This window comes from Anser anser (genome assembly GCF_964211835.1).
Source record: "Anser anser genome assembly, chromosome: 1".
NCBI lineage: Eukaryota > Metazoa > Chordata > Aves > Anseriformes > Anatidae > Anser > Anser anser.
Window position 1 is genome coordinate 128,048,459 of NC_139720.1, and position 22,442 is coordinate 128,070,900.

The window sequence follows — 22,442 nt, forward strand, 5'->3', positions numbered from 1 at the left end:
ATGGCCTCCTGCATTTGTCCAGAGGTGGGTGTAAGAAGAGGCCAAGCCTGTGGTGATATTTTTCAGGAGTTATTCCCCCAGTATCAGCAAGTCTGTTCTCACCTAAACAGCTCCCCCACATCCAGTTCTCATACTGGGAGACTACTTTAATGACTGAAGAAAGGGTTGTTGCCTCCAAGCTTGTGATCATTGAATGAATACCAACACTCAAAAATCTGCTCATTCAGCCCATCCTTCAAGCTTAAACTGTCCAAAGCCTCGTGTGGGCTGAGGAAGCTGAGGAAGGGCTAATGGGGGCAGGAGGGCAGGAGAGGGTGCGTGCTTGTTTGGGCTTGGATTAGACCTGATGGATGGGAATATCCAGGAGTTTCTGAAGGAGGGAAGGGTACATGGAGTAATAATCTGTAGAAAACGGGAGGATGAGGGAGGAAAGGAGTCGGGAAGGGGAGACACCACCACCTCCTGGCTTCGCTTCACAGTTACTCGTCATTCTCTCATTTCTCGAACTCCACTTGAATTTTACTGAAGGATCTGCCAAATCCACCCCCCAGCTCTGATGAGCCACGGGTTTCTCCCCTCAAATCCCGTATATGCAGTAGCAGTGGAGGTCTGAGTAAGGACAGTGATGAAGTCGCAGCTCCATGGGCATTGCAAATCACTCACTGCACCTGAGTCATTCTGGACATTTGAGGTTGTCTTTACTGGAGGAGCTTTGAGCCTGTATTTCCCACACCCTGTGGGTTTGTGACCTGGCCAGTGAGCCAGCATACTACAGCCCGTGCTTGGTGTTTCTCCTTTTAAGACTGGTTTACTTGGGTGGGGATTGGAGCACTGCCCAATCCTGCCCATCAGGTGTCTGAAGTGTCAAATAGAGAGATTTTGTTCCTTGCTGTCTGCTTTATTGGTTATCCTTCATGTCCTCCTTGGGTCTTTTTTTTTTTTTTTTTTTGCTTTTTAGCACAGCAGAAGGCAGTGCATATTTGTGACAGGAACAGGTTATATAAATCTCACTCTAAAAATATTGTTGTGTCTGTAAGAGTTTGAGAAGTGAATGGCTCTGGTTCATTTTGTACATTAGAGCTTTCTATGCTCAGCTGCTTTGTATGCAAAGGACTTGTCAAAGAGGAGGTGACCAAAATTTGATTTATTTTGCCTTTTTTTCCCTCTCCACTGCCAGATAAGAGGTGGCAATTTTATAGTTTGTATTAATGGAAATGGAGGTGTTCTAGCAGAGTTTTTCTCCAGGGCAACTAGAGCTTCCTCGGAGTACAATGGAAGTGTTGCCAATTCCTGAGGCAGAAACTGAATAAATGTCTCTGAAAATCCTTGCTGAAAGTCCTTGCTCTATGTTGACTGCACCTTTCATATCTGGAGAGGTATTTGGTGGCAGCACCCTTCCCTCCATATTGTTTTTAAAGCTGCCTTCTCCTTAGTGTAAGCAATCCCTGAGCCATGAGGAAAGAAGCGTGGTGGTGTTCAGCTGAAGGTATTAATGAGATGCTTTAAACAGCAAGCAGCCAGTTGGAGCTGGGGCTATATAAAAGCAAAGCTGGTCCTCGTTTGGTTATTTTTTTTTCCCTTTTCCCACCTTGAAGCTTCCGTGTGCTTTGGAAGTGCACTGTAAATAAACGCCTTATTACAATACGTGGCCCACACAAGTGATGTTTGTTAAGGGTAGTAGTGTGAATAGGAGCAATAGCATCCATATAGTCAAAGATTAGTTTTTAATAAAACCATCAGATACTGTTAAGAAGGGAACTGATAACATTAGTACTGATCCTACCAACATAGCAGTGTTTAAACGAACAGCTACTAGTAAAAAGCTAGACAGCATCAAATCTAGTCCAGCACGCCAACTTAAACAGATCAATGTTAAATGGAAAAGAACATCCTACAGCACCAGGAAGATTCTTTTTAGTTAGATGTTTGTTTTGGTGTACATCCAGTGCTTGTTACATTTGAAAAAAAAAATATTAACACTTAAACACAAGGTGGAAAAATCTTAGGATGGTATAGTGTCAGTTATTTACTTTTCTGATTATAATATATGTAATTAATAAACACCTTTCAAACATCTTGTAGCAGCTCATATAACGAGTGGAATTCAGTTGCACAAGTAATACAGAAATTTTGCTGCAAGCTGGTTGAGATTGCTATGCAAGCAGTCTCTTGATTGCTCTGCAGTGGACATGAGAAGAGTTTAGTCCTCTGTGTAATAATGAGCATCCTCTCTGCTGCCGTGTGCGCCCTCTCTGCCATTATTGCTGCTCCAGCTCCACACGTACGTACGGTAACGCAAAGCCTTCATTTGTCCCATCTTTTTATTCTCTGATGCACACACCCTTTTTCTGTGTAAGTCTTCTCTTTATACACACCCATAATTTTAAATTGCTGGGGGTAGAAATGAGTTATATTCAGAAGGGGTAGTTAAAAAACAATTTTCTAAAATTTATTTCCTTTCTTTAAGTAGAAAACAACAGAGCTTTTTTGTTGTTACATGGAGGAGCCTCTCTAATGTAACATGAGGCCAACTGATAAGATCAGGAAACAGCTACTTACATATGGCACTGATGAATATATAAAAGAAAAGGAAGAGATTTTGCTCTAATCTTACGTTTGGGTCTTCTAGATGTTTTATTGCAGGTTTAAGGGAGATTGTTTTAGAATTGTTTGCACAAAATGAGTCATAATACTTGTAAAATTGTTTTTTCTTTGTTTTTGCATCTGTGTCATGTTTTACATAAGTAAAAGGGAAGTACTTCAGTCAAATTATTTGTATTCACAGTTCAGTTTTTTTTTTGTTTTGTATTTTAATTCAGGCAGTCCAAATGTTTGTTCTGTTGTTTAGTCTGAGAAAAACATGCATGAATAACTATATGGGCTTTGGAAAGCAACATGTTTGTTTAGTTACTAGCAGTAGATGGCTCTCTTTTTATGCTTTTACTCATTCTTAAGTTAACCCACGTGTGAAGCTTGTACATTATATATTTTTTTTGTGGAAGTTAACTATATATCCAGTGCAGAGATTTTTCTCGATCTATAGCAATTAGAATTCCCAAACAAGGGTCAGATGGTGGGGTATGTCTTTAAGAAGGTACCGTGTCTATAACATCGCAGGGGTTTTGCACAGTGTTTGCTGATGAAGAAACGCTTTGTCTTGCTGTTTAGTTTGTGTCACAAAAAGATCATTAATGTATGAGTTGTTTATGCTATGCTTCTGTGCATCTCAGTTGTTCTCTTTGTCTTTTTGGCTTTGTTTGACTTTTTAATTTTAGCATTCAGTCTTGTGCTAACTTAATGCTTTTTAATAACAGACCTTTCTTTGTGCAAAAGGTCTTCATATTGTTCTTTATCTAAGATATATCTGCAGGGTTTCATGTGGCTTAATCATTATGTTCTGTAGCGCTTTAATGAAAGGCTCTTTGCAAATGAGAATAAATGATGGCTTCTACACATTGTGTAATTGAAGATTTCAACCTCAGGATGTGTGTGGTTTGAGCTTTCATATATATATATGAAATGAAAAATCATTTATTTTCTTTATATTATTTCATCATACATGGTTTGATTCTTAGAACAATGCCCTCATAGTAGGTGGTGTAAGTGTATTCTGTGGTTTCCAAGCTGGAACATACTGCTGAGCTTTGCTCCGAGCAGCATTTAAAAAGGTCATAAATCACCCAGATAATTGAAGCTTGTCTGCTTTCACACTATCTTTTTTATTAATGAGTAATAATATTAATTAGATATGGAAAGAAAAAAGATTCTGTAGAGTTGTACACCTTAATAGGAAAGAAGTGGGAGGGTCATTTTACTTTGTTGCTAGGAAGGTATTTTGGGGTAAGAGCCATAGGAGAAAAACAGTAATGAAAAGAAGTGAACTGCAGAGAAGAACTGGTACTGAAATAACAGGTTTGGAAAGAGTACAGAAAAGGGACTGAAATAGAATGAAATTAATGTCGAGAGGTGTGTAGTTAAAAGTGGAAAATGTGAAGTTGAAATACTGAGTCAGCACACATTTTGAATGTGAAAATCATTTAGTAGTAAGGAAAGAAAGATTGTAGCTAGCTACAGGACAGTGACTTTGGATTCCTAAGATTGGAAGATTACTTTCTTTACACATCCAAACTATGGACAAGAAGTGATAGAGCATTCAAAGCCATACATGTTTTCTTCTTTTTTTTTTCTATGCTATTACGGAAGGGTCTGTGCTTGAGCTTTGTGATGCTTTGTGCATGTTCTCTTAAGGGGGTTTAAAAAAAGGGGGAGGGAGGAAGGACATCATTTGCATTCCTGCCTGCCTGAACACTGATGCCACTGACTAGACAGAAGGAAAGAAAAAAATGAGGTGTAAAGGGGGAAGCAGCTGCCTTCTTTCAGCACTCTGTCTGATGTACCTGATACAGCATGAGCTACAGATACAGAAGGAAGGTAAAAGTAAAGTGAGCTCAGAACAGGGGACCAAAAGATCGTCTTCCTGGAGATGGCACCAGAAATTATAACAGCAGAGTAGGTCAACTGGCCAAAAGGTAACAGAGCTGAACGCCTGTTTTCATTCTTTGTATGGAGGAATCTGTAATGGAATTTATGGTATAAGTGATATGTTAGAAAATTAAGAGAATTTAAAGACAAAAAGGTAGTAGTTTGCTGTTGGAATCAGTGGATAGTTGATAGTGGGGTTGGTTGAGGTGGGAAATCCTGGTCAGAAATAAATTACTGGAAGTCGTGGTAGTAGAAGAGATTCCTCAAAGGCGTGTAAGAGACAAAGGAAGTTGCAGATGTCCAGAAGCTGATGGGAGTGTATCAGCTATTACTGAAAGTCAGTGACTACAGGTGGTTGCAGGAAGGTAACAGGAAGTTTATGGATGGTGTGCATAAAGTTCCCAACATGGTAGTTACTGGAGGTGCCTGGTATTCGTGTCTGGTCTGCTGAAGGCGCTCTGTTGAGAATACAGGCTCAACATCAATGTAGAGACTGAAGGAGATGTGCTTGAACAACGACTGAGACTTTGTGATTAAACTATGGCAGGGAAGGGGTGTAGGAGACCTAGACTAAAGTCACGAGTCAGTGAGAAGAAATAATCTGGCCAAGAGATGCAGGAAAGGCTTTCGGTTGAGCTGAGCTATCAAAAGATACTGGAGGTGGTACAGGGGATTGGTAGAAATGGAAGGGGTTATGATGTAACCACAGAAACTATGTTTCTGGGGTGAGAAGCCTGCAAGAGAGAGCTTGAAGTAAATAAAATGGGAATTTTATACAAGATGGGAAGGATATAACAAAGGTAGTAAGTAAGCAGTAGGACCAAAACTACTAATAGCATCAAAGGGTTAACAATGATTGGGGCAGGAGCTGGAGGCAGTAAGAGTAAAGATTGTGTTGCTGAACCAGGAGAATGAAGAGGTTGCCATAAGTGAGCAAGGTGTACCAGGAGGAGGAAGGAAGGAAGGTGGTAAGTGATGGAATGGTGGGTGGGTGGGGAAGACCCAGGTTTTATCGGTTTGAAAGGAGGAAGAAAGGTGCACACATCATTGCAGCAGAAGTTGTGGGGAAACTAGTAGGGGGAGGAGGTGGTAACAAAACTGAGTGGAGGTCCGTGAGAGTTAGGACGTGGTGGAGTTGAAACAGAACCATACCTAGCTGTTAGTTAAAGGTAGAGCAGGATTTGGAGAGGGAAGGAGACTTCTTGTTCTTTCCCATCTGAAAATCCTAACTCATCAAGCCTTGGAGATGAATATGGAGGTTGATGAAAAAAGATAGAACGGGGTGGTCTGGGCACGTACTAAAACAGTACACGGGGGAAAAAAAGGGAAAAGAAGCAGCTCTTAAATGCCTGTGGCTAGACTGTAAAGAACATAGTGGAAGAAAAGAGGGAGTGTTCCCCAAAATAAATAAATAAATTGGCCATCCTGCAAAGTAACCTACTTTGGGTTTGAAGTGATCATTTATCCGCGTGGCTAGGAGGAGCCACTGGCATTGCAGCAATTTAGCTGTACTCAGAAAGGGGATGGGAGAAATCTCGAGTTCTGCATAGACAAGAAGGAGTTAATGCTTGTCGAGCATTATTCTTATACAAATTAAGTCCAGAGCACAGCAGCAGCCTCACCAGCAGGAGCAGATGCTAGGCAGTGATGCAACCTGTGTTATTTACTTAGGCCTCTGTAGTGACCTCAGTGGCTTGCAGACAAAGGATACACATATCTGGAGGTAGGTAGCATACTGATACCTTCTTTATTCAGCCCTTTTTCTTCTATTGGAAACAAGCTCCTGGAAACATCCTCCGTCGAGCAACAGGGGAACAGCTTATTTTTAGCATGGTTTCGGAACGGGAAATAAAAAAAGCCCTGAAAGAACTGATTTCAGTTTTTCTCTGTTTTTGTACGATTATAACCAGGAACGTTTAGAAGCCATGATGCGGCGGTCCCTTGAACGGAGCCAGCAGCTGGAACAGAAGCAGAAGCGATGGTCGTGGGGAGGAGCACTGGCTGCAGGCTCAGGAGGGAGAGACGGTAAGGGAAACAGGCTGCCTGCATTGCAGATCCTGAAGTGCAAAATGCGTGAGGTGGTGGAGATAGTAAGGAGGATGCGTTTTATAGTTAGTGTGGTACTGCAGGGGCTACTGCCTCGGGGCGTGAATAAATGCTTTGTAATTGCTCGCCAGGCTCCCTCTCTCTAACACTTGCTGGGGAAAAAAGGTCGCTCCTAACTTTAGGAATGCAAATCTTTTTAATAGAGTAATCAGAATCTGTTTTGAGGATGACAGATGCTAAAATCAAAATTTATGCTCTTTCTCCCTTATTCTCTTCCCCCGCATTGTCTTCCCACGCATACAGTTAGCAAATTTAATATTCACTAAAGGACTAAGTGCTGTCCAAGCCTTGCAAAAGACGATCTGGTATTGTTTGGTACTTCTAAAAACCTAACAGGAATTTCTAGATGACTATGCAGCATCTTCAGTTTAATTTTTTTTCTCCCGCATACTTTTGCTGTCGCTCTTTTTGATTTGACTTCAGAAAAAGATACTTTTTTCATAATCAGTCATGTACTGCTTTTATATTTCAAAAATATGCATGTTTTCTGTTTTAAATCATAATTTATTTTAATTTGTCAGGTTTTAATAAATTGTAGTTATAGGGAAACGTATCCATGTTTATGTGGTAATGACCTTTTTTTAAAGCAGTGTGTAAGTATATATAACTCTAAAACGGCAAACTGTTTCATGCCTTAATTTTCATGGAATGCCATCAAAAAAGCCAGAAAATTAAATATACATGATGATAAAAAAAGTCTTTCATACTCTTAAGAAACCGATTTGTCTTTGTGATGCAGTTTATGCTTAATTCCACCTCCCCCAACTTATTCAGTAATTTCTTTCACCTCTTTTTGCTCTGATTTTTCTGCTGTGTAGGTGAATCAGAAAATACCCCACCCCCTGTTCTAGGTTTAGCTGCCAACACCCTTCCTCCAGACCCTGTGACCTCTACCGCTCCTGCTGATTCCTTCAATGGTATTTCAGAGAATCACAGTACCATCGTGTCTCGTTTATAACTGTTCTAATCACCGTAATCCATCCACTGATCTTGTCCTCCCTAACCACAGTTTTCTTATTATTTCAGTCTGATAACTCTACAGCATTACCCTTAGTGATGTGGACCAAGTGTCTTTTTTAATTTCCTTTTAATTTTCTCATGTGGAGCAGTGCATGCCTCACATTCCAACACAGTAGAGGCATTTCATGATTTTCGCACTAACTGTAGACTTCTACAGCTCAGATCCTCATCTCTGTTAATTCTGTGGGTACTCTGTGTGTTTGTGTGTGTGTGTGTGTAAATATAAATATGCATATATTACGGTTCAAATGTACGTGTGCAGGTGCTGTTTGGAAAAAAATCAGTAGGAGAAAATGTGTTACAGAGACAGTGTTTCATCAGAACAGTCCTCTTTTCTCATCTCAAGGGCCTTTTTCTGCAATATTTTCAGAATGAGCACACTTGGCATAAACAGCTATGCTATGTTTTCAGCCTCTTGAAGTGGGTTTTGGCCATGCTGGTATTTGTAACAAACTCAGATAGTTGACTTTTTGTTTAGGCAATCGTGTTTTGTTTTCTTTTGTGTTTTCAGATTTATCTATTTTATTATTTTCAACTGTTCCCCCTAAAAGGACTGTGAAGTAGATAGCGCTCCAAGATTAAGAATGAATTGCATATAGGACTTCTAATTTTGATTTCAAATGTACGTGACATTTTGAAAATATAATGCAGCCAGTGCTTTAAGAACTAGGTTCCTTCTCGCCCCCAGGAGGAGGAGCGAGGCTTGACTATTCCTCCTGCAGAGTGCAGCCTATTGGTTGCTGGGCCCATGCTCTTGCAGAACTACTATTTTTGCGCAAACAGATTCAAATTTTTGTACTAATCGTTGCTCATGTACAAAGATTTGGATATGCAGCTCATGTGTGCTACCTGCTTTGCAAAGCATTGTCTGCTTTTCTAAAAAAAAAAACACACAGAATTGTAGTTTACTGTAGTAAGTGGAGGCAAATCTCGCAGACCCCACTGAGGGGGTTTCTATGGATGTTATAGGGAATGCAGTAATTTAGGTGCTGCAGATTGGGGCCATGTATATGTCTTTAGTTGAAAGTATTTTTGGTTTTGAAAAAAAAAAAATAAATTTAAAGGGCAAAGCGTCTGTACTTTGCTGTGCTTCTGAGCATCATGCAGTGATCATCATAGAGGAGTACGCTCTGGTAATAACGGTTGTCGAATAGCATTTTCCAGTCATTCTGTTGAATAAATGGCAAGGGAGGAAGTGAGATGTGCTCAAACAAGCTTTGTCAAGCAGTATGCGAGAAGAAATAACAGAAAAAAAAAATACACTTGGGGTAGTACCAAAAAGCTCTCCCCCCCTCTATTTAGGTAACTTTCTGCTTGTGCTGATACTGATCATCTTGTATCAGAATGGCTTCACTCATTCAGCCCTGATACACAGTTATTCGCCTGTGGGACTCTAAAACGCAGGCTGTTATGTACCTGAAATGTTAAATTCACAAGCAGAAAAGTTGCATCCCAACGCATGTCTGAGAAGACGCTGGTCCTTTGGCAGTCGGAACAAGCATATCTCATGCCTTAGTCATCCAGCGCTGTGATCAGTGGCAAGGGCCATGAGTACAAACGCAAGGTTAATTTGGGGAGTTTATCAACACCGTGATAAGAATACAAATATCTTCAATGCGTCTCTCTGCAGCATGTGACAAACTTTCAGCTTCTACAATGAACCTGCCAAAGCAAATGGAATCGCCAATCAGTAAGCGCCTCTCCTCCTCCACAGCGGCAATAACACATTCCCCCGACAGAGGCAAGTGAAAATGCTGGTCTCCTGCCAGCATAAATTCTCCTTCTGCTTAAAAGCAATTCTTTCTGTCCATATATCTATGCAACTCTCTTATGTCTATTATTCAAAAGCCATTAAACACTTGGGGGGCTGTAAGTTAACTATTGATATGAAATACAATAAAACAGTTCAATAGCCTGTCCCAAGACTATGCTGCCTTGCTGGAGATCCTAGGCCAGGGACAAATGCTGTGGTGTTGGCTTTTTTTGGTGTTCTTTTTTTGTTTACTGATTCTTTTTCAACTTTTGATGCTGTAGCAAATAAGACTGTACATGCTGTGACTGCAGCGATTTCCCATAACTCTACAGCTTGTAATCTTTTAGCCAAGTAATGAAAAACAAAGAAAAGCAAACAAGGCTGGACAATAGATACGGGACGTACAATTGGCAGAGGTACGTCTGATGAGTCACTTGGGAGACCTCAGTCGGGTGACTAGAGTTTCAGAGCTCTTTAATTTGATTTGAAGCCCTGATCCATGAGAGACTCAGTAAAAGATGATCATCCTGCAGGATTAGTGGTTGCTAAAGACTGACGAAAGGACTGAAGGATTTATCCCTCTGTGAACTGTTTGGATTTTTTCTGTTTTGTTTTGTGTGTCTTTTTTTTCCTCTTCCCACCTTTCCTCTGCCTTTTTTTAACTGAGAAAAAAAATGCTGACTGAAATAAGAGACAGTAAAGGCTCATTTCTAGAATGAAAAGAGAAAAATATATTTGCTTTCATTTCTGAATTGCTTAGTGAAAACTCATCAATAGCTTTGAGATTATTGTGATATGTGGCTTTATATATGCATGCAATAAGAACATCTATAAATATCTTTCTTATATAGTTGGTGCTTATATTTAGAGAGTAGAAGGGAATGCAGGCATATTGTATAAGTAAGATTTATATAATGCAGTGAGACTGCAAATTTTAAATGCATTCCAGTATGGTTGGCACACTAGAGTGTAGCTGCGCTGTCACACCAACTATTTCACCTTTCTACTGGGGAAGAAAGCAAATGTTTCTCGTGCTGAGTCACAAAAGCCGCCATTTTGTGGAATGGGAACACTACTCTGTGTAAGAACAAAATGCAACATAGTCTTAACCTTACTATATTTATTGTACAGGTTGAAAAATAATTTAAAGTGGTGGAGGAACAAGAAATCCCTTTTCAGAGGGAATGAGAATTATCTTTAAATACTTAAAATCTCAAACGCTTCAAGACTTTCATTTCATTTAATCATTTCATTGTTTTGTTTCTGTTATTTTAACATAGTTTTGTTTTGTCGCATTTTAAATTTTAATTTATTTGCTCCCATCCTTCAGCTCACCGCATGCATCTTAGTCCAATGGAAAACTTTATTGTTTCTCGGCTGCTGACTCCCACACAGTCATCTTTAGCCAGAAGCAGAAGTACATTAGTGCTTTCTGAGCAGTACAATAATCCAGGTAAAAATGTGAATTTTTGAAACCATTAAGGTATGTTTTGGGTTGCATTTGAGTAGTTGCTTAAAGAAATTGGAATACTGTGAACCAAATGACAATTTATATGCTAGCACAAAACAGACTATTAACTAAGCTGTTCTTGATGGTATTGTTGTCGTCTTTTATATCCAAATAGTATGCAGAACAAAATTCCCAGTGTGCCATTTGAGCCTTTACTATTTTTATCAGGGTTACAGTTCTTTGCTGTTAAATCCCTTTTTGGCTTTAACTCCATGTGTATGTCTATTACTTTTGTATGTATGTATATACATACAAATATACATACTAAATGATATTTACTTAAAGGAAAAAACATAGACACATTGATTTGGAAGGTATCAGTTGTAGAAAATATTCCTCTTTAAGAAACTTAAAATTAGGGATGATGATTACTGTTCCTATGTGTAAATGGCAGTCTTAATAAACTCCTTATTTTGCAAACGTGAAAAATTAATGTTTCTAGTCCTACTAATTACTTAGGCACGGGCCTGACTTTGAGTAATTCCTAGTTAAAAAGTTATGCCTGCTGTCATAGTGTTTGCAGAAACAAGGAAAAAAGTTTAATAGCTTTTCCCACACTTTTATTCAAAAGCAGAAAAGCAACCAAAAACCAACATAAAAACAAACCAAACACCTGTCTGCTGAAGGAAACTTTTTAAGGATAAAACTGGTTAGACAGTAGATGGATTACCATATTCATGTTCTATATTTTCATATGTTGTAGTTGCAGTAGGCTCAGGTCCTACATCTGTGATTTTTAATACAAAACATTTTAAAAATTAATTACAAAGTAATTGTATTTTCCTTTGTGCATTACTTCTTGTTGTAGTGCATAAGGATGTTGGTTTTGAATGACCCTGAAATTACTTCCCTTGGTTTTAAATTAAAGGTAGCACCTGCTAGGAGCAGAAATGTTGTCATACAGTACTTTGCCCATGAGAAAATTCCCAGTTTACTTACTGTTCAGGGAGCAACTACTGTCAAGACTAAAGGAAAAAAAAAAAGCCTACTCAAAACTAGATCAGTATATTCTGCTGAAAATTTTTGAGGTGAATTGCTTGGACCACCTACAGATGTTTTCTATGTTGTGTTTGATATTGAAGAAATCAATAGGGACTTTCTTTGTCCTTCTCCAGTCATTTTGTTTGTAAACTCTCAGCCTTATCTCCCTCCTCATCACAGAGTTTTTAAAGTAGCACGCTGGCATGTCTGACAAGGATGCAATTTGGCCTGCAGATCGCCTTTTCCCTGAGCTGAAATTAGAATGCTGATTCTGGGAACAACTCTGAACCGGAGTCCTCTTGTCATTTCTTTGCAAGGCGATCGACCTGTAGCACAGATTACAAAGAGCATCGATACCCAGTGTCCATTGATGGTTTTGACTGTAGTTGTCAGCAAAAAGGTTGAAGGAGGATCTCTTATTTGAGGTGTACTTCTCTCAACAGAAGTAACTTCCTGAGCAGGGAATAGGGTCTTTATTTTTCATAGTGTATACCATGCCTCCTGAGATCATGTCTGGGCCGAAATTGCTCTGCTCCTGTATTTTCTGTAAGTTTAGAAATGAGGATCCTCACTTTTAAGACACTTTCTTTAAGGTAAAGCATTATTAATATAGCTCCAGATATTCAGGCAAACAGTTTTTATTGGAAGCTTATAATTCATTTTTGTTACGGTTGAAGTAGGAGTACCTTAAGCAGCAATCAATTTTCTGAACATTTTTATTAACATTCAATGAACTTTAGTCCAGTTGCTGGAAAGTTGGTCAAGAAAAACACAGCCCCAGTTAAACTTGAAAGCATGCAAAAAGGCATCATAAGAGATGATATAGGAATGCCCTTGATATTTTTTTTTTAAAAAGTGTTCTCCTTAAAATTTGTGTGTAATTAACATTTTTCCAAAGTCAATATCCTTCTCAACGTTGGTGAAATAAAGTAAGGCTGTAAACACTGTCACTTGGTTACAATTTGCATGTTTCGTATTAATAAAGCATATAGTCTGTTGACTGTTCTATATGTCTGTGAAAGTTTCATCTTAGAAAGCAATATGAATGAAAAAAAGATTTAAAATATCTCGTTTTTTTTAAAACCCTGTTCATATTGCAAATAAAAAAGAAATATCTAGAAAGAATTGCTTTGTAAAGTGCAATGCATGTGTCCTATTCAAACCTCATATTTGCCACTAATAACAATAACTGAAATACCTACAGCAGCATTTAGTTTAGAATTTATTTAAATAATTTAAGTATTATTCTGAAAAGCAACTGAGATGTTTAGGAGCCTTGGCCATGTTTAGGCTTTTTAAAAATATAAAAAAAAACTTTACTCTTCTATCCCCCTTCCTGTTTTACAGTATCTGTTCAAAAGTTACCCAGCTAGAATTATTTTATTACACTTTTTATCATATTGACAGGAAGCCAGAGTTTTCAAAAGAGAAAAGAATCATAGTCACAGTCAAGTGATTCAAAAAGTATATGAGTGCTACGTTAGAGATAATTTAAAAAAAAAAAATCTTATAGAATGTTACTTTTAGTTGAGGCATTTTTAATAAATACGGGACTATGTTGAATGTGTTACATAATGTGATATTTGTAAATGCTTTTTAAAAAACTTGAAAAACAACCTTTGAAGATTATAACATAGAAGTATGCTGTTTTCTCCTCTCCCTTGCCTCCTCTGTCTGTGCTCCCTTTTACTCTTGCTATTGTACTATAACTCTTTAGTATTCCATATCTGTCCTCGTGTAGCACCAGCTAGTCCTCTTAAATCTCCCTACAAGCCTTCCCCCACCCGAAGCACAGACAGAAAGAAGGCAACTTCACCCTCCACTTCGGATGCCATGAAAGGGGCGGCTGCAGCTGAAGCTACTCAGGTGGGTTTAGAATGTTCTTGATTTCACTTCTGGGTAAATTGATGTGGCTTCTGCTTGTTAACTTTCACTTTATATTCATAAAGATAAAGTGATACCCCTTTTGTAAGAAATAACTGTAAGAAAATAAGTCTTGCATGCATCTGTTGTTTTCACGTTCCTGCTTAGTAACATTGTAATGTTTTCCTCCTCCTGGGAGTCAATGTTAAGCAATGGTATTTGGAAATACACCTTTATTTTCAGGGGAGTGAGATTTCTGGTGCTGAAGTGCATACATCTAGAATTGCCTGTAACTTCTGGGAATGGAGATGACAAACAGGATCTCTCTGCCACATATGACTGAGTATAAGTCAGTCCAGTCTTGCTGGTTAATTAGCAAGATTCACATATTTTGGTAACTTGCCAGAAGTATTGGCCATGCCTGTCTTTTATTCAAGTTGCTTGACTCTCTTGTAGATATTTTATATGCGATTTGCTTAAAAATTGCATTATTGATCCACTGTAGTTTCCAGAAAAGCAAAGGCAAATAAATCATTCACCTTCACTGAGCTTACACAACATAAGACAGGTTCTAGAAAACTTATGCTAGGGCTGTAAATTTGTGTTTTATAAGATACTGTGTCTTGGAATAGTTAAATGGTAGGGGGTTTCATGCTATCTGAATTGGGTGCAAGTGAGGGGACCGGAGCTGGGAGCTGTAGTTTTGCGTAGAGTCTGACTTAGGTGCAATTCACAGTGTTACATCCAGCACCGTTTGTGGTTGTACTACTGACCATGTCTAAGAGAACTTGCAGTCTGATTTTGATTTAGACCTTCTACCCTCAAGAACTTCTGGAGATACAGTGCTCTGATATGTTTTTTTATATTTGCAACTTGTATACTATGTCCATGCAAGACATGATTATTTTTTATGTATATGGGGAAAAAAATTCACGTCAATTGTGAGCTGCTGTTTAAAAAACCTACCTATGTTACACAAATCTGTTTATGCCATCTTTTTACTATAACTATCAAATACATTTTTGAAATGTTGCTCATAATTATGGAAACTAAAATGAATGGTGTTTCTAGACTGAGAAAATAAAGAAAGAGAAGCGACCCACCACACCCAGTTCTTCATCTGGTATGGGATCTCCTCTGAGAAGGTCTGATTCTCCAGCTGCCATGTCCAGAAGATCTGCCTCACCTGCAACACCTAAGTATGCCTTTCTTATTAGTGGTCTCATACGTTTTGAGTTTCTTTTCACCTATAAAAAAGATGGATTGCTGAGGAACTTCCTTTGTAGTGTTGTATATAATCCAGTTAATTTTATCCATATATATTCATATATAGAGAGAAGTAGATGAGTGGATACAATATATGTAAAATCGTGTTAGTGATCACTGGATATATTCTGCCTTTTCTCAGTCTTTTCAAATTATCCTTGTGCAATTCACGGTTCTTGTGAAATTTTATTAAACATTTGTTTTTAAGCATGCTTTTGTTTTATATGATTTTGAACAAATGCACAGAACACGATTACTAACTAGAAATTTCAACATTTAAAATGTGCATTTCCTATTGCTGGTATTACCATCTGGATCCATCAGTATACTTAACTGTGTGTCATCTAAACCATCAGTTTTAATCTTTGTTTATTTACATACCTCTTTCCCCCACCCTGCACCATGCAGAGCTGTAGACCTATGGCATGTCTGGCCTTACTGCCAATTGAGTTGCTTTTCTTAGTGCTCTTTTGCACACTCTCAAAACTGTAGTCTGTGTGTACAGCTTACAACTCACAAGTCTTACCAAATGTCTCTTCAGCTTTCTTCAACAGGATATTAAGTCTGGCTCAAATGCAGAAATTCTCTAAGGCCTAACTGTCAGCAGTAGTTGTCTGTTTTTTTTTCTTTTATAGACCTTGTTCATGGGTCCTGTGTTGGGAATGATCTCTTTTGGTCTGGTTATAAATATTTTTTTCTATCTGAACCTGGCTATGTTCTGGACCACTCTTGGTGATCTTTCTGACAAATTTCTTCTGCTTCAAGAGCTAGCTAGCATTCCTTCTCTGCTTCATTTCAGTGTGCACAGTCATTTAACGGAGGAAAGATTTTGTGTGTGCATCTGGTGTTAGACAAAATGCAGGAAATCATCAGACTACGGACATTCTTTCTGTTTCAGACATCCCCTTGCATGCAATGTGAAATTACAATTCTTGGTTCATATTATGGGCCACAAATGCTCAAACTTTCAATATTATATCTAGAATATTATCACATTCTGAACTATATAAATTTTGTAAATAATGTAATGATATTAAATGGTAATGATGATCAGATTTTTCAGTAAAATTTTGAGCAAATCGTGCTATGGTTGGCACTCAAAAATGTACAGAGAAAAGTTCACACTAAAAATGTATATTATTCTAGAGGTTGCTGATATTTCCTCTTCAGAATGCATTTTTCAGTTTGGTTAACCAGTATAAAAGACATACCAAGAAACATGTATAGTTAAAATGATTTGCAGAAAATGGGTTGCTGAGTGTGAAGCATGTCGTGATGGGCAGACACTGAAAAGGCTCGTACAGCTTGTTCTAGAGACATGGAGAGGGGAAAGAGATTTTGTGAAACAGGTGCTTCGTTCCCCATGGAAAAAAAATATATCCAGTCTTAATTTGCAGAACTAACTTCCATAAAAAGTTAGGCAAAAATTTAAGGTGTTTTCTTCTTTTTTTTCCTCATATATACAAATGCAAATTATAAGAACTTTTTTTATAGGAAAATGTTTTTGTTTTTTTTTTTGCCTATAAGGAATATAGACTCTGCTTTTTAGAGGAAGAAGCAGATGCTGTATGGAGGAATTAAGATGCCTGCTAGTGGGTTTCTCTGTGTTTGTAAGCCCCAGATAGTTACCCTTTTTTTTCTCTTCCTCTCTTCTTCAAGAGAATCTGATTCTGATCACTGCTACCAGTGTATTACAGAGAGTTTAATCTCAGCATGGCCCAGTTAGAACACCCTTCTTGACCTTACGAGAGATGCAGCAAATAGAGTTTAAATCCATGTTTGTTACTGATTGCAGAAAGACAGTTGTGCTTCAGTGCTCTTGAAATGTCCCTTCAGAAATTAAAAAACAAAACAAAATATCCCATTCATCATATTGTACTATTATATAAAGATACGCAGTTTTTCATTCAACTCAAGTGCCAGGTGATGATCTGGCTGGTCAGTGGATTTAAATGTAGGAACCTTCTTTTAGATTGTATAATCTTAGCTTTTCCTTTAAAAGTAACTGTGGAGCTTAAGAATAATTTTATTGTAATTAAGTATGTAGACAAATATTCATTATTGTTGAAAACTTTTACAAGTCTAATCTTTTTTCCATCCAGCACACCATATGGCCAAAAAATACATGTGGAAGAAACAAGAGTATGTATTCAACAGCACTAGTAGTTAGTGATCCTGTATAGCACCTTAACTTTGAAAGCTATTGAGTAAAGAAGCAAGAATGGCCAGTGATTTAGATGATTAGCTGTAGGCATTTTTCTTCTTAAAAACATGTGACTTGATGTTCCAGTTTGCTTGGTATTGTTGTAGTTGTTGGCTCTTTACAATCATCATCTTGGTTCATGAGTGGTAGTTGCTTGCCTTCTCTTCTTGATATTTTGTTTCATTATTAATTAAAAAGCTTTTTTTGTCATGGTACAGTAACTGAAACAGGCTCAAACAAGACGGTAAAACTGTAACCTGAACAGAGAGAGTGATTGGCAGAATGGGTTTGCAGTAATTGCATAAATAAAATAAAAACATTTGTGATGGTGGGGAAAAAAGATGAACTCAAAGCATAACATCCAAGAAAAATGAGTAAGCAAGTACAGACAAAAAAAGAGGAAAGAAAGAAAAAAATATATGGTGAAGAATAATTACAAGCAAGGAAGGACTTCAAAGGATGAAGAAATTTGACAAAGTAAAGATATCAAGAGGCGCCATACAAGAAGCACAAAACTATTGCTTCGAATCCAATGTACATCAGCTGACAAAGATGACAGTTAATGGATTAGAGAGCTAGGAAAATAGATAAATGATCTTTAATTTTTACAATTGCTATTGAATACCAATTGTGTAAAATGCTTATATTCTTCAGATCTATTCACAAGTTCAATAATACCAGGATTTTAGAGTGTTTTTTTCCCCCGGTTGTTTCATCTTCAAAGATCTATACATTAATCAGTTTATTCTTGCAGCGTCCCTCAGAGAATTGGTAAGTGTCCCATCTTATAGATTGGCAAAGCAATAATGCTTGTGTCCTTCACATGTCTTTGGGTAAATAGTCCCTTCAAAATCAATGGGACTTGACTGAATCGAGGAAGTAGGATTTAGTTTTAAGTGCCTTCAGATAAGCCATAGCAAATAAAAATGGAAAGCTCTGACAGGCCCCTACATTAGATTACTATGCCAAACCATTAACTCGTGAGGAGGAGAAAAAAGGAGAGGGGGAAGGGAAATAGGAATGCATCCCTGCTAGTCATTCTTGTTAGTTTCCAGCTCTCAGTTTGTACCACTATCCTTTGCTGAGAGTTTCACTAACTGAACCTGCAACTTGGTGGTTGTTTTGGATAAGTAACATCCCATTGCAGCCATTGGGACATCACTGTGATTTCAGAAATACATGTGTGCTATCAAATTACAGAAAACTGATTACATATGAATGTACAGTAGTACAAAAATGCCCAGACTTCTAAAAGTTTATAAAATGGCCCATTAGCAAGATATTTACTTTGTGGTGAACTCCTTATAGAAGTAGCTTCTATGACTCCAGTAACCTAGATCTAAATTTTTTATTTGATACCTACTACATTTATTTGTATCAATCTTCGGTTTGCATTGCAAAGATGAAAACAATTGTTAAAATGTTGGATTGAGATTATTCTGAGTTCTTTTTTCAGCAGCTAGCCTAAAGGATGGGCCAACTGAAGGTTTTGAAAACTGGTAATAATGCAGCTATCAAATAAAACAGCAATATTCAATAGACCTATGCTGAGTTTGTGCTCTTTTAAGGAATCTAAGAGAAATAAATCTGTCCATGGCTAGAAAAGATCAAAATTAAGAGCAAAAGGAAACTGCTCTTGCGAGAGCATCGCAAATGATAGAGCAAAAATGTCAGAACCCAGGAACAGTGTTTGATCAGAGTAATCTAAGAAGTAAAATTTGAGAACATGAAAGTCCTTGGTATGGTTCCAGCAGAGCTTTTGTTGAGTTAATAGGGAGATAGGGAGGAAAAAAAAAAAAGGCAGCACTGGCATTGATCTCTGCTGATCTCTGATTTAAAGTTATTCTGCTTAACTACCATAACCAATGACCTGCCATGTACCTGGCTTTTAAAGAAAGCATGCTGTTCTTTCTCATGCCTCTTATGGACAAAATTGGTTGTGACCTCTGACTCATGTGCTACTTTGTTTTCTGTGCTTAGCCAGAATAAGCTCAGAATTCCTCTGCTGAGCTTACTTGTTCATGGGACATTATTCTGCAGTATGAGCTACTACTACCTCTCTTTAACTGAAATAAGAGCCTCTGTAACTTAAGCACCAGTGGATTCTCAGACCCCGTAGAGATTCTTGCAGTGCACGTAGGGGTCATGGTGCAAATGGCTTCCCCTGTGTCAACATGGGGGCAAGAGGAGAAGGATAAGGCTTCATGGAGGCAGGAAGATGTTTCTTGTGCTTTTGCACTCACCTGTAAAATCTAGTGACTTGGATTACCCAACTTTTACACAACTGATGTGTTGTTACTTCTTGGATTTTCAGGAGTCTTTTAATTAATCAATCTCCATCCGTTATGCTTCCTGTGTTCCCACAGTCTTACCAGCATGTCATTCCATTCCCTTCCTTTTCTCCCAAGGCAAAAAAATAAATAAAAAAAAATTTAAACCCGAGCAGACCCCAGTGATCCATTTGATCATTTGCCTTAACGATCCTATTTTCTGTCTTCGCAATCAGTTTGTCTCTTTCTGGTGGGGGGGGGAAGTGGTGTCAATCTAAATACTAGTAGTAGGAAAGCTTTATACATTAACAGTTCTGCCTGTGCTTAGGAATGTTAAAAATGCGAAGTTGACAATGTTTAAATACAAGGGGGAAAAACAATATTTAATAATTTATTCTGTCATCAAATAAATGATCTTAAGCTTCTGGAAAAAAAAGATTTTTGTTCCTGATGGGCTTTCTCAGCTTTTCACTCCTCACAGTACACTCTTGCTGTCCTTACAGTGATCTGACTTTTATGTGCTTCTCCCTTTTAGTTGCTTTAAAACAAGTGAAGCCATACATGTTCTTATGGCCAAAGAGTTATAAGGAAAAATCTTGTAGGTCTTAAAGTTCAAGATGTTTTACTTCATACATTTAGGACATGTTTCTAGTCCAACAAGTAAGTTGTACAGTCAGTTTGCGCTAATTCCTGTGCGGTCCAAGATACGTAGGTTTCATGAGTAGACTCCTTCCTACCAGCCTCTTTAATTTGATTGTCACATCTTTATTAGAGAACAATTACTTATTTCTGTACTAATACTGAAAATGACTCAGTCTCAGTTATGCCTGTTTTGCTTCTCCTGTCAAAACAAGTTAAATAGAAAGCCTTGCAGGAAATAGGTGGCAAAGTCAAATGTAAGACAGCAAGATGTGACTATGCTTTGAAACAGTGTCTCATTGGCAAGAAGCATCCTCTGTGCTCTGGGGAAACATAAAGGTTGTTTGCTTTCTACTTACACATTATATTTTTATGAAATGAAATGGTGTAATGGTGAGGCACTTCTTTGAGACTGTACAGAAGTAGGTAGGGACTCTGAAATCTCTGTCTTTAGAAGAAGGGCTTGGGAATTGCATTTGTATCCTGAAGAGAAAACTAAAGGCAATGATAAAAACAGACTAGACTCACACTAACTGATGTTAATCAGCTTTTTACATTGCTGTTTATTGCAAGAGATGGAAACGCTGACATGCCTCTCCACATCTTCCAATGCCCATTTCTGTCCAGGAGCAGCAGGAGTGGGCTGCACTGCACAGCAGGCGATCCAGGAGCTGTGGGTGGCAGCAGGGCAGGCAGGGACAGGGAGCTCACTCACAGGGCCCCATCCCACAGCACCCAAAAAAGGTGACCAGGGCATGTCAGGTGTTGGTGACCAGTCAGCTAAGAGTCCAGTGACAGCCAGCAAAGGCCTTAGTAATTATTCAGGTCTAAGGACAAACGAGGACATCAGGATCATCAGGGTACGAGGCTGGGTGCGGTTGTACAGCTTAGCTCATGGGAGGAGCAAGGTCAAGGAGCTGAGCTTACAGGGAGTTCCTGGGCCTGAGGGCAGGGGGTACCTGAGCTGAACTTCAAATTTAGTTGGGTGCTACTGTTCCACTAGCCCAAGGGCTTTTGCAGTCTGCAATGGCTCTACATGGGAACAAGAGCATACAGGCAGTGCAGTTACTCTACAGTCTTTCCCTCATAAACTGGGCAACTTTAAGTGAGCTCCCTGTGTTCTGGTGTCTCAGCCTTTTTCAAGTGCAACCTAATATGGTGGAAAAGAACCATTTCTTTTCCTGAACTCACAAATTAAGGGGGAGTTGAAAGACTTGTAATTTTTATCATCTGCTCTGTAATGCAAATCCTGTTCCGGTTGTAATTGTCTCTGGCCACGCAATACTATAGTTAAGTTTATACAAAGCTTTGCACTCTAGTCCATTAATTTTAAGGCATTGCCCATGCTTTTCATGCCTGTGGTCTGCCAGAATGAGTATATAGTACAGAAAATAGGCTGTAGTATATGAAACTGTATCGTGTGCAGATTAAAAAAGTGATAAGGGATAATACGCTTATATTGTAATTGTATATATCCATAAGGAAGGTTAAAACTGCTTGTGTAATGCTCACTTTAATGTAGGATTGTTTCCTGTAATGGGGCTTGCATAAATCATTTTTTAAGATTGTAATCTCTTTACTTCCATAACACTTAGCCACACAGCCCAGCTTTTCTGAATGTTAGAAGTGTTTAGTGCTAGTTACTGCTGTTAGATAAATAATGAATGATTCTTGTGTGTAGTTTTGTTTCCTTGTAATTTCTTCTCTTATTTACTGAAAATGGGTGAGCATTATCAATTGTCCTTGCCCTTTCACGTTCCCAGAACTGACTTCAGGGTTATCAGGTGATCTAAGGTATGCAACAGCCAAATGAGCTATCAGCAGTCCTGCTGCTGTGCCATCCCATTTCCACAAGTATGGCCATCTAGCAGGTTACACAGGCTGGGCTTTGAGCCTTGAGTCCTGCTTTTTGGTGCTGATGAAAGCATCAGCTGAAACAGAGGAACGGGCTGTGGAATGGTTTGGTCAGTTCTGTTTCTTTGCAGTGCCAGGCTTTACCTTGGTATATAGTAATATTTGGTGCTATTTTAACAAATCATTTTAAAGATACTTCTTAGTGAAAGATAGTGTTTGAGAAGGCTATATTCAGAGGAAAGCAGCACGTTGCAGCCCATCATCATTGCTGCAGACAGAAAGCAGTCATAGCTTCACGTTAAATGTTGAGGTAGGCTATTGAATACGGTAGTGTTGACAAAATGATTATGGAATTATGAAAATAATTGTTTTCAGGTAGTCTGTGGTTGCTTTCCTACAACTCAGACAGTATTACTGGTCTTACTAAAGGAGTCTGTAGTCATTTGTACTTGCTTGCTGGTCCCCTGCATTTCAGGTTCTGATTGCTTGCATCCA

General features: G+C 38.4%; 1 protein-coding gene across 10 annotated transcripts in view; it reads left to right on the forward strand.

Annotated features, from left to right (window-relative positions):
• Window positions 1-22,442, forward strand: part of MAP7D2 (MAP7 domain containing 2) — a 79,210-nt gene that overhangs the window by 46,736 nt on the left and 10,032 nt on the right. For 2 of the 10 annotated variants that reach the window (XM_083850318.1, XM_083850324.1), the window contains exons 4-9: window positions 6,393-6,507; window positions 7,407-7,505; window positions 9,239-9,349; window positions 10,692-10,814; window positions 13,570-13,718; window positions 14,787-14,914. In XM_083850318.1, coding sequence (XP_083706444.1) covers window positions 6,393-6,507; window positions 7,407-7,505; window positions 9,239-9,349; window positions 10,692-10,814; window positions 13,570-13,718; window positions 14,787-14,914 — 725 coding nt within the window. Of the gene's footprint in view, window positions 1-5,981; window positions 6,206-6,392; window positions 6,508-7,406; window positions 7,506-9,238; window positions 9,350-10,691; window positions 10,815-13,569; window positions 13,719-14,786; window positions 14,915-22,442 lie in introns of those variants that run through there. The other 8 variants (XM_083850325.1, XM_083850320.1, XM_083850319.1 and 5 more) reach the window with 8 other exon arrangements.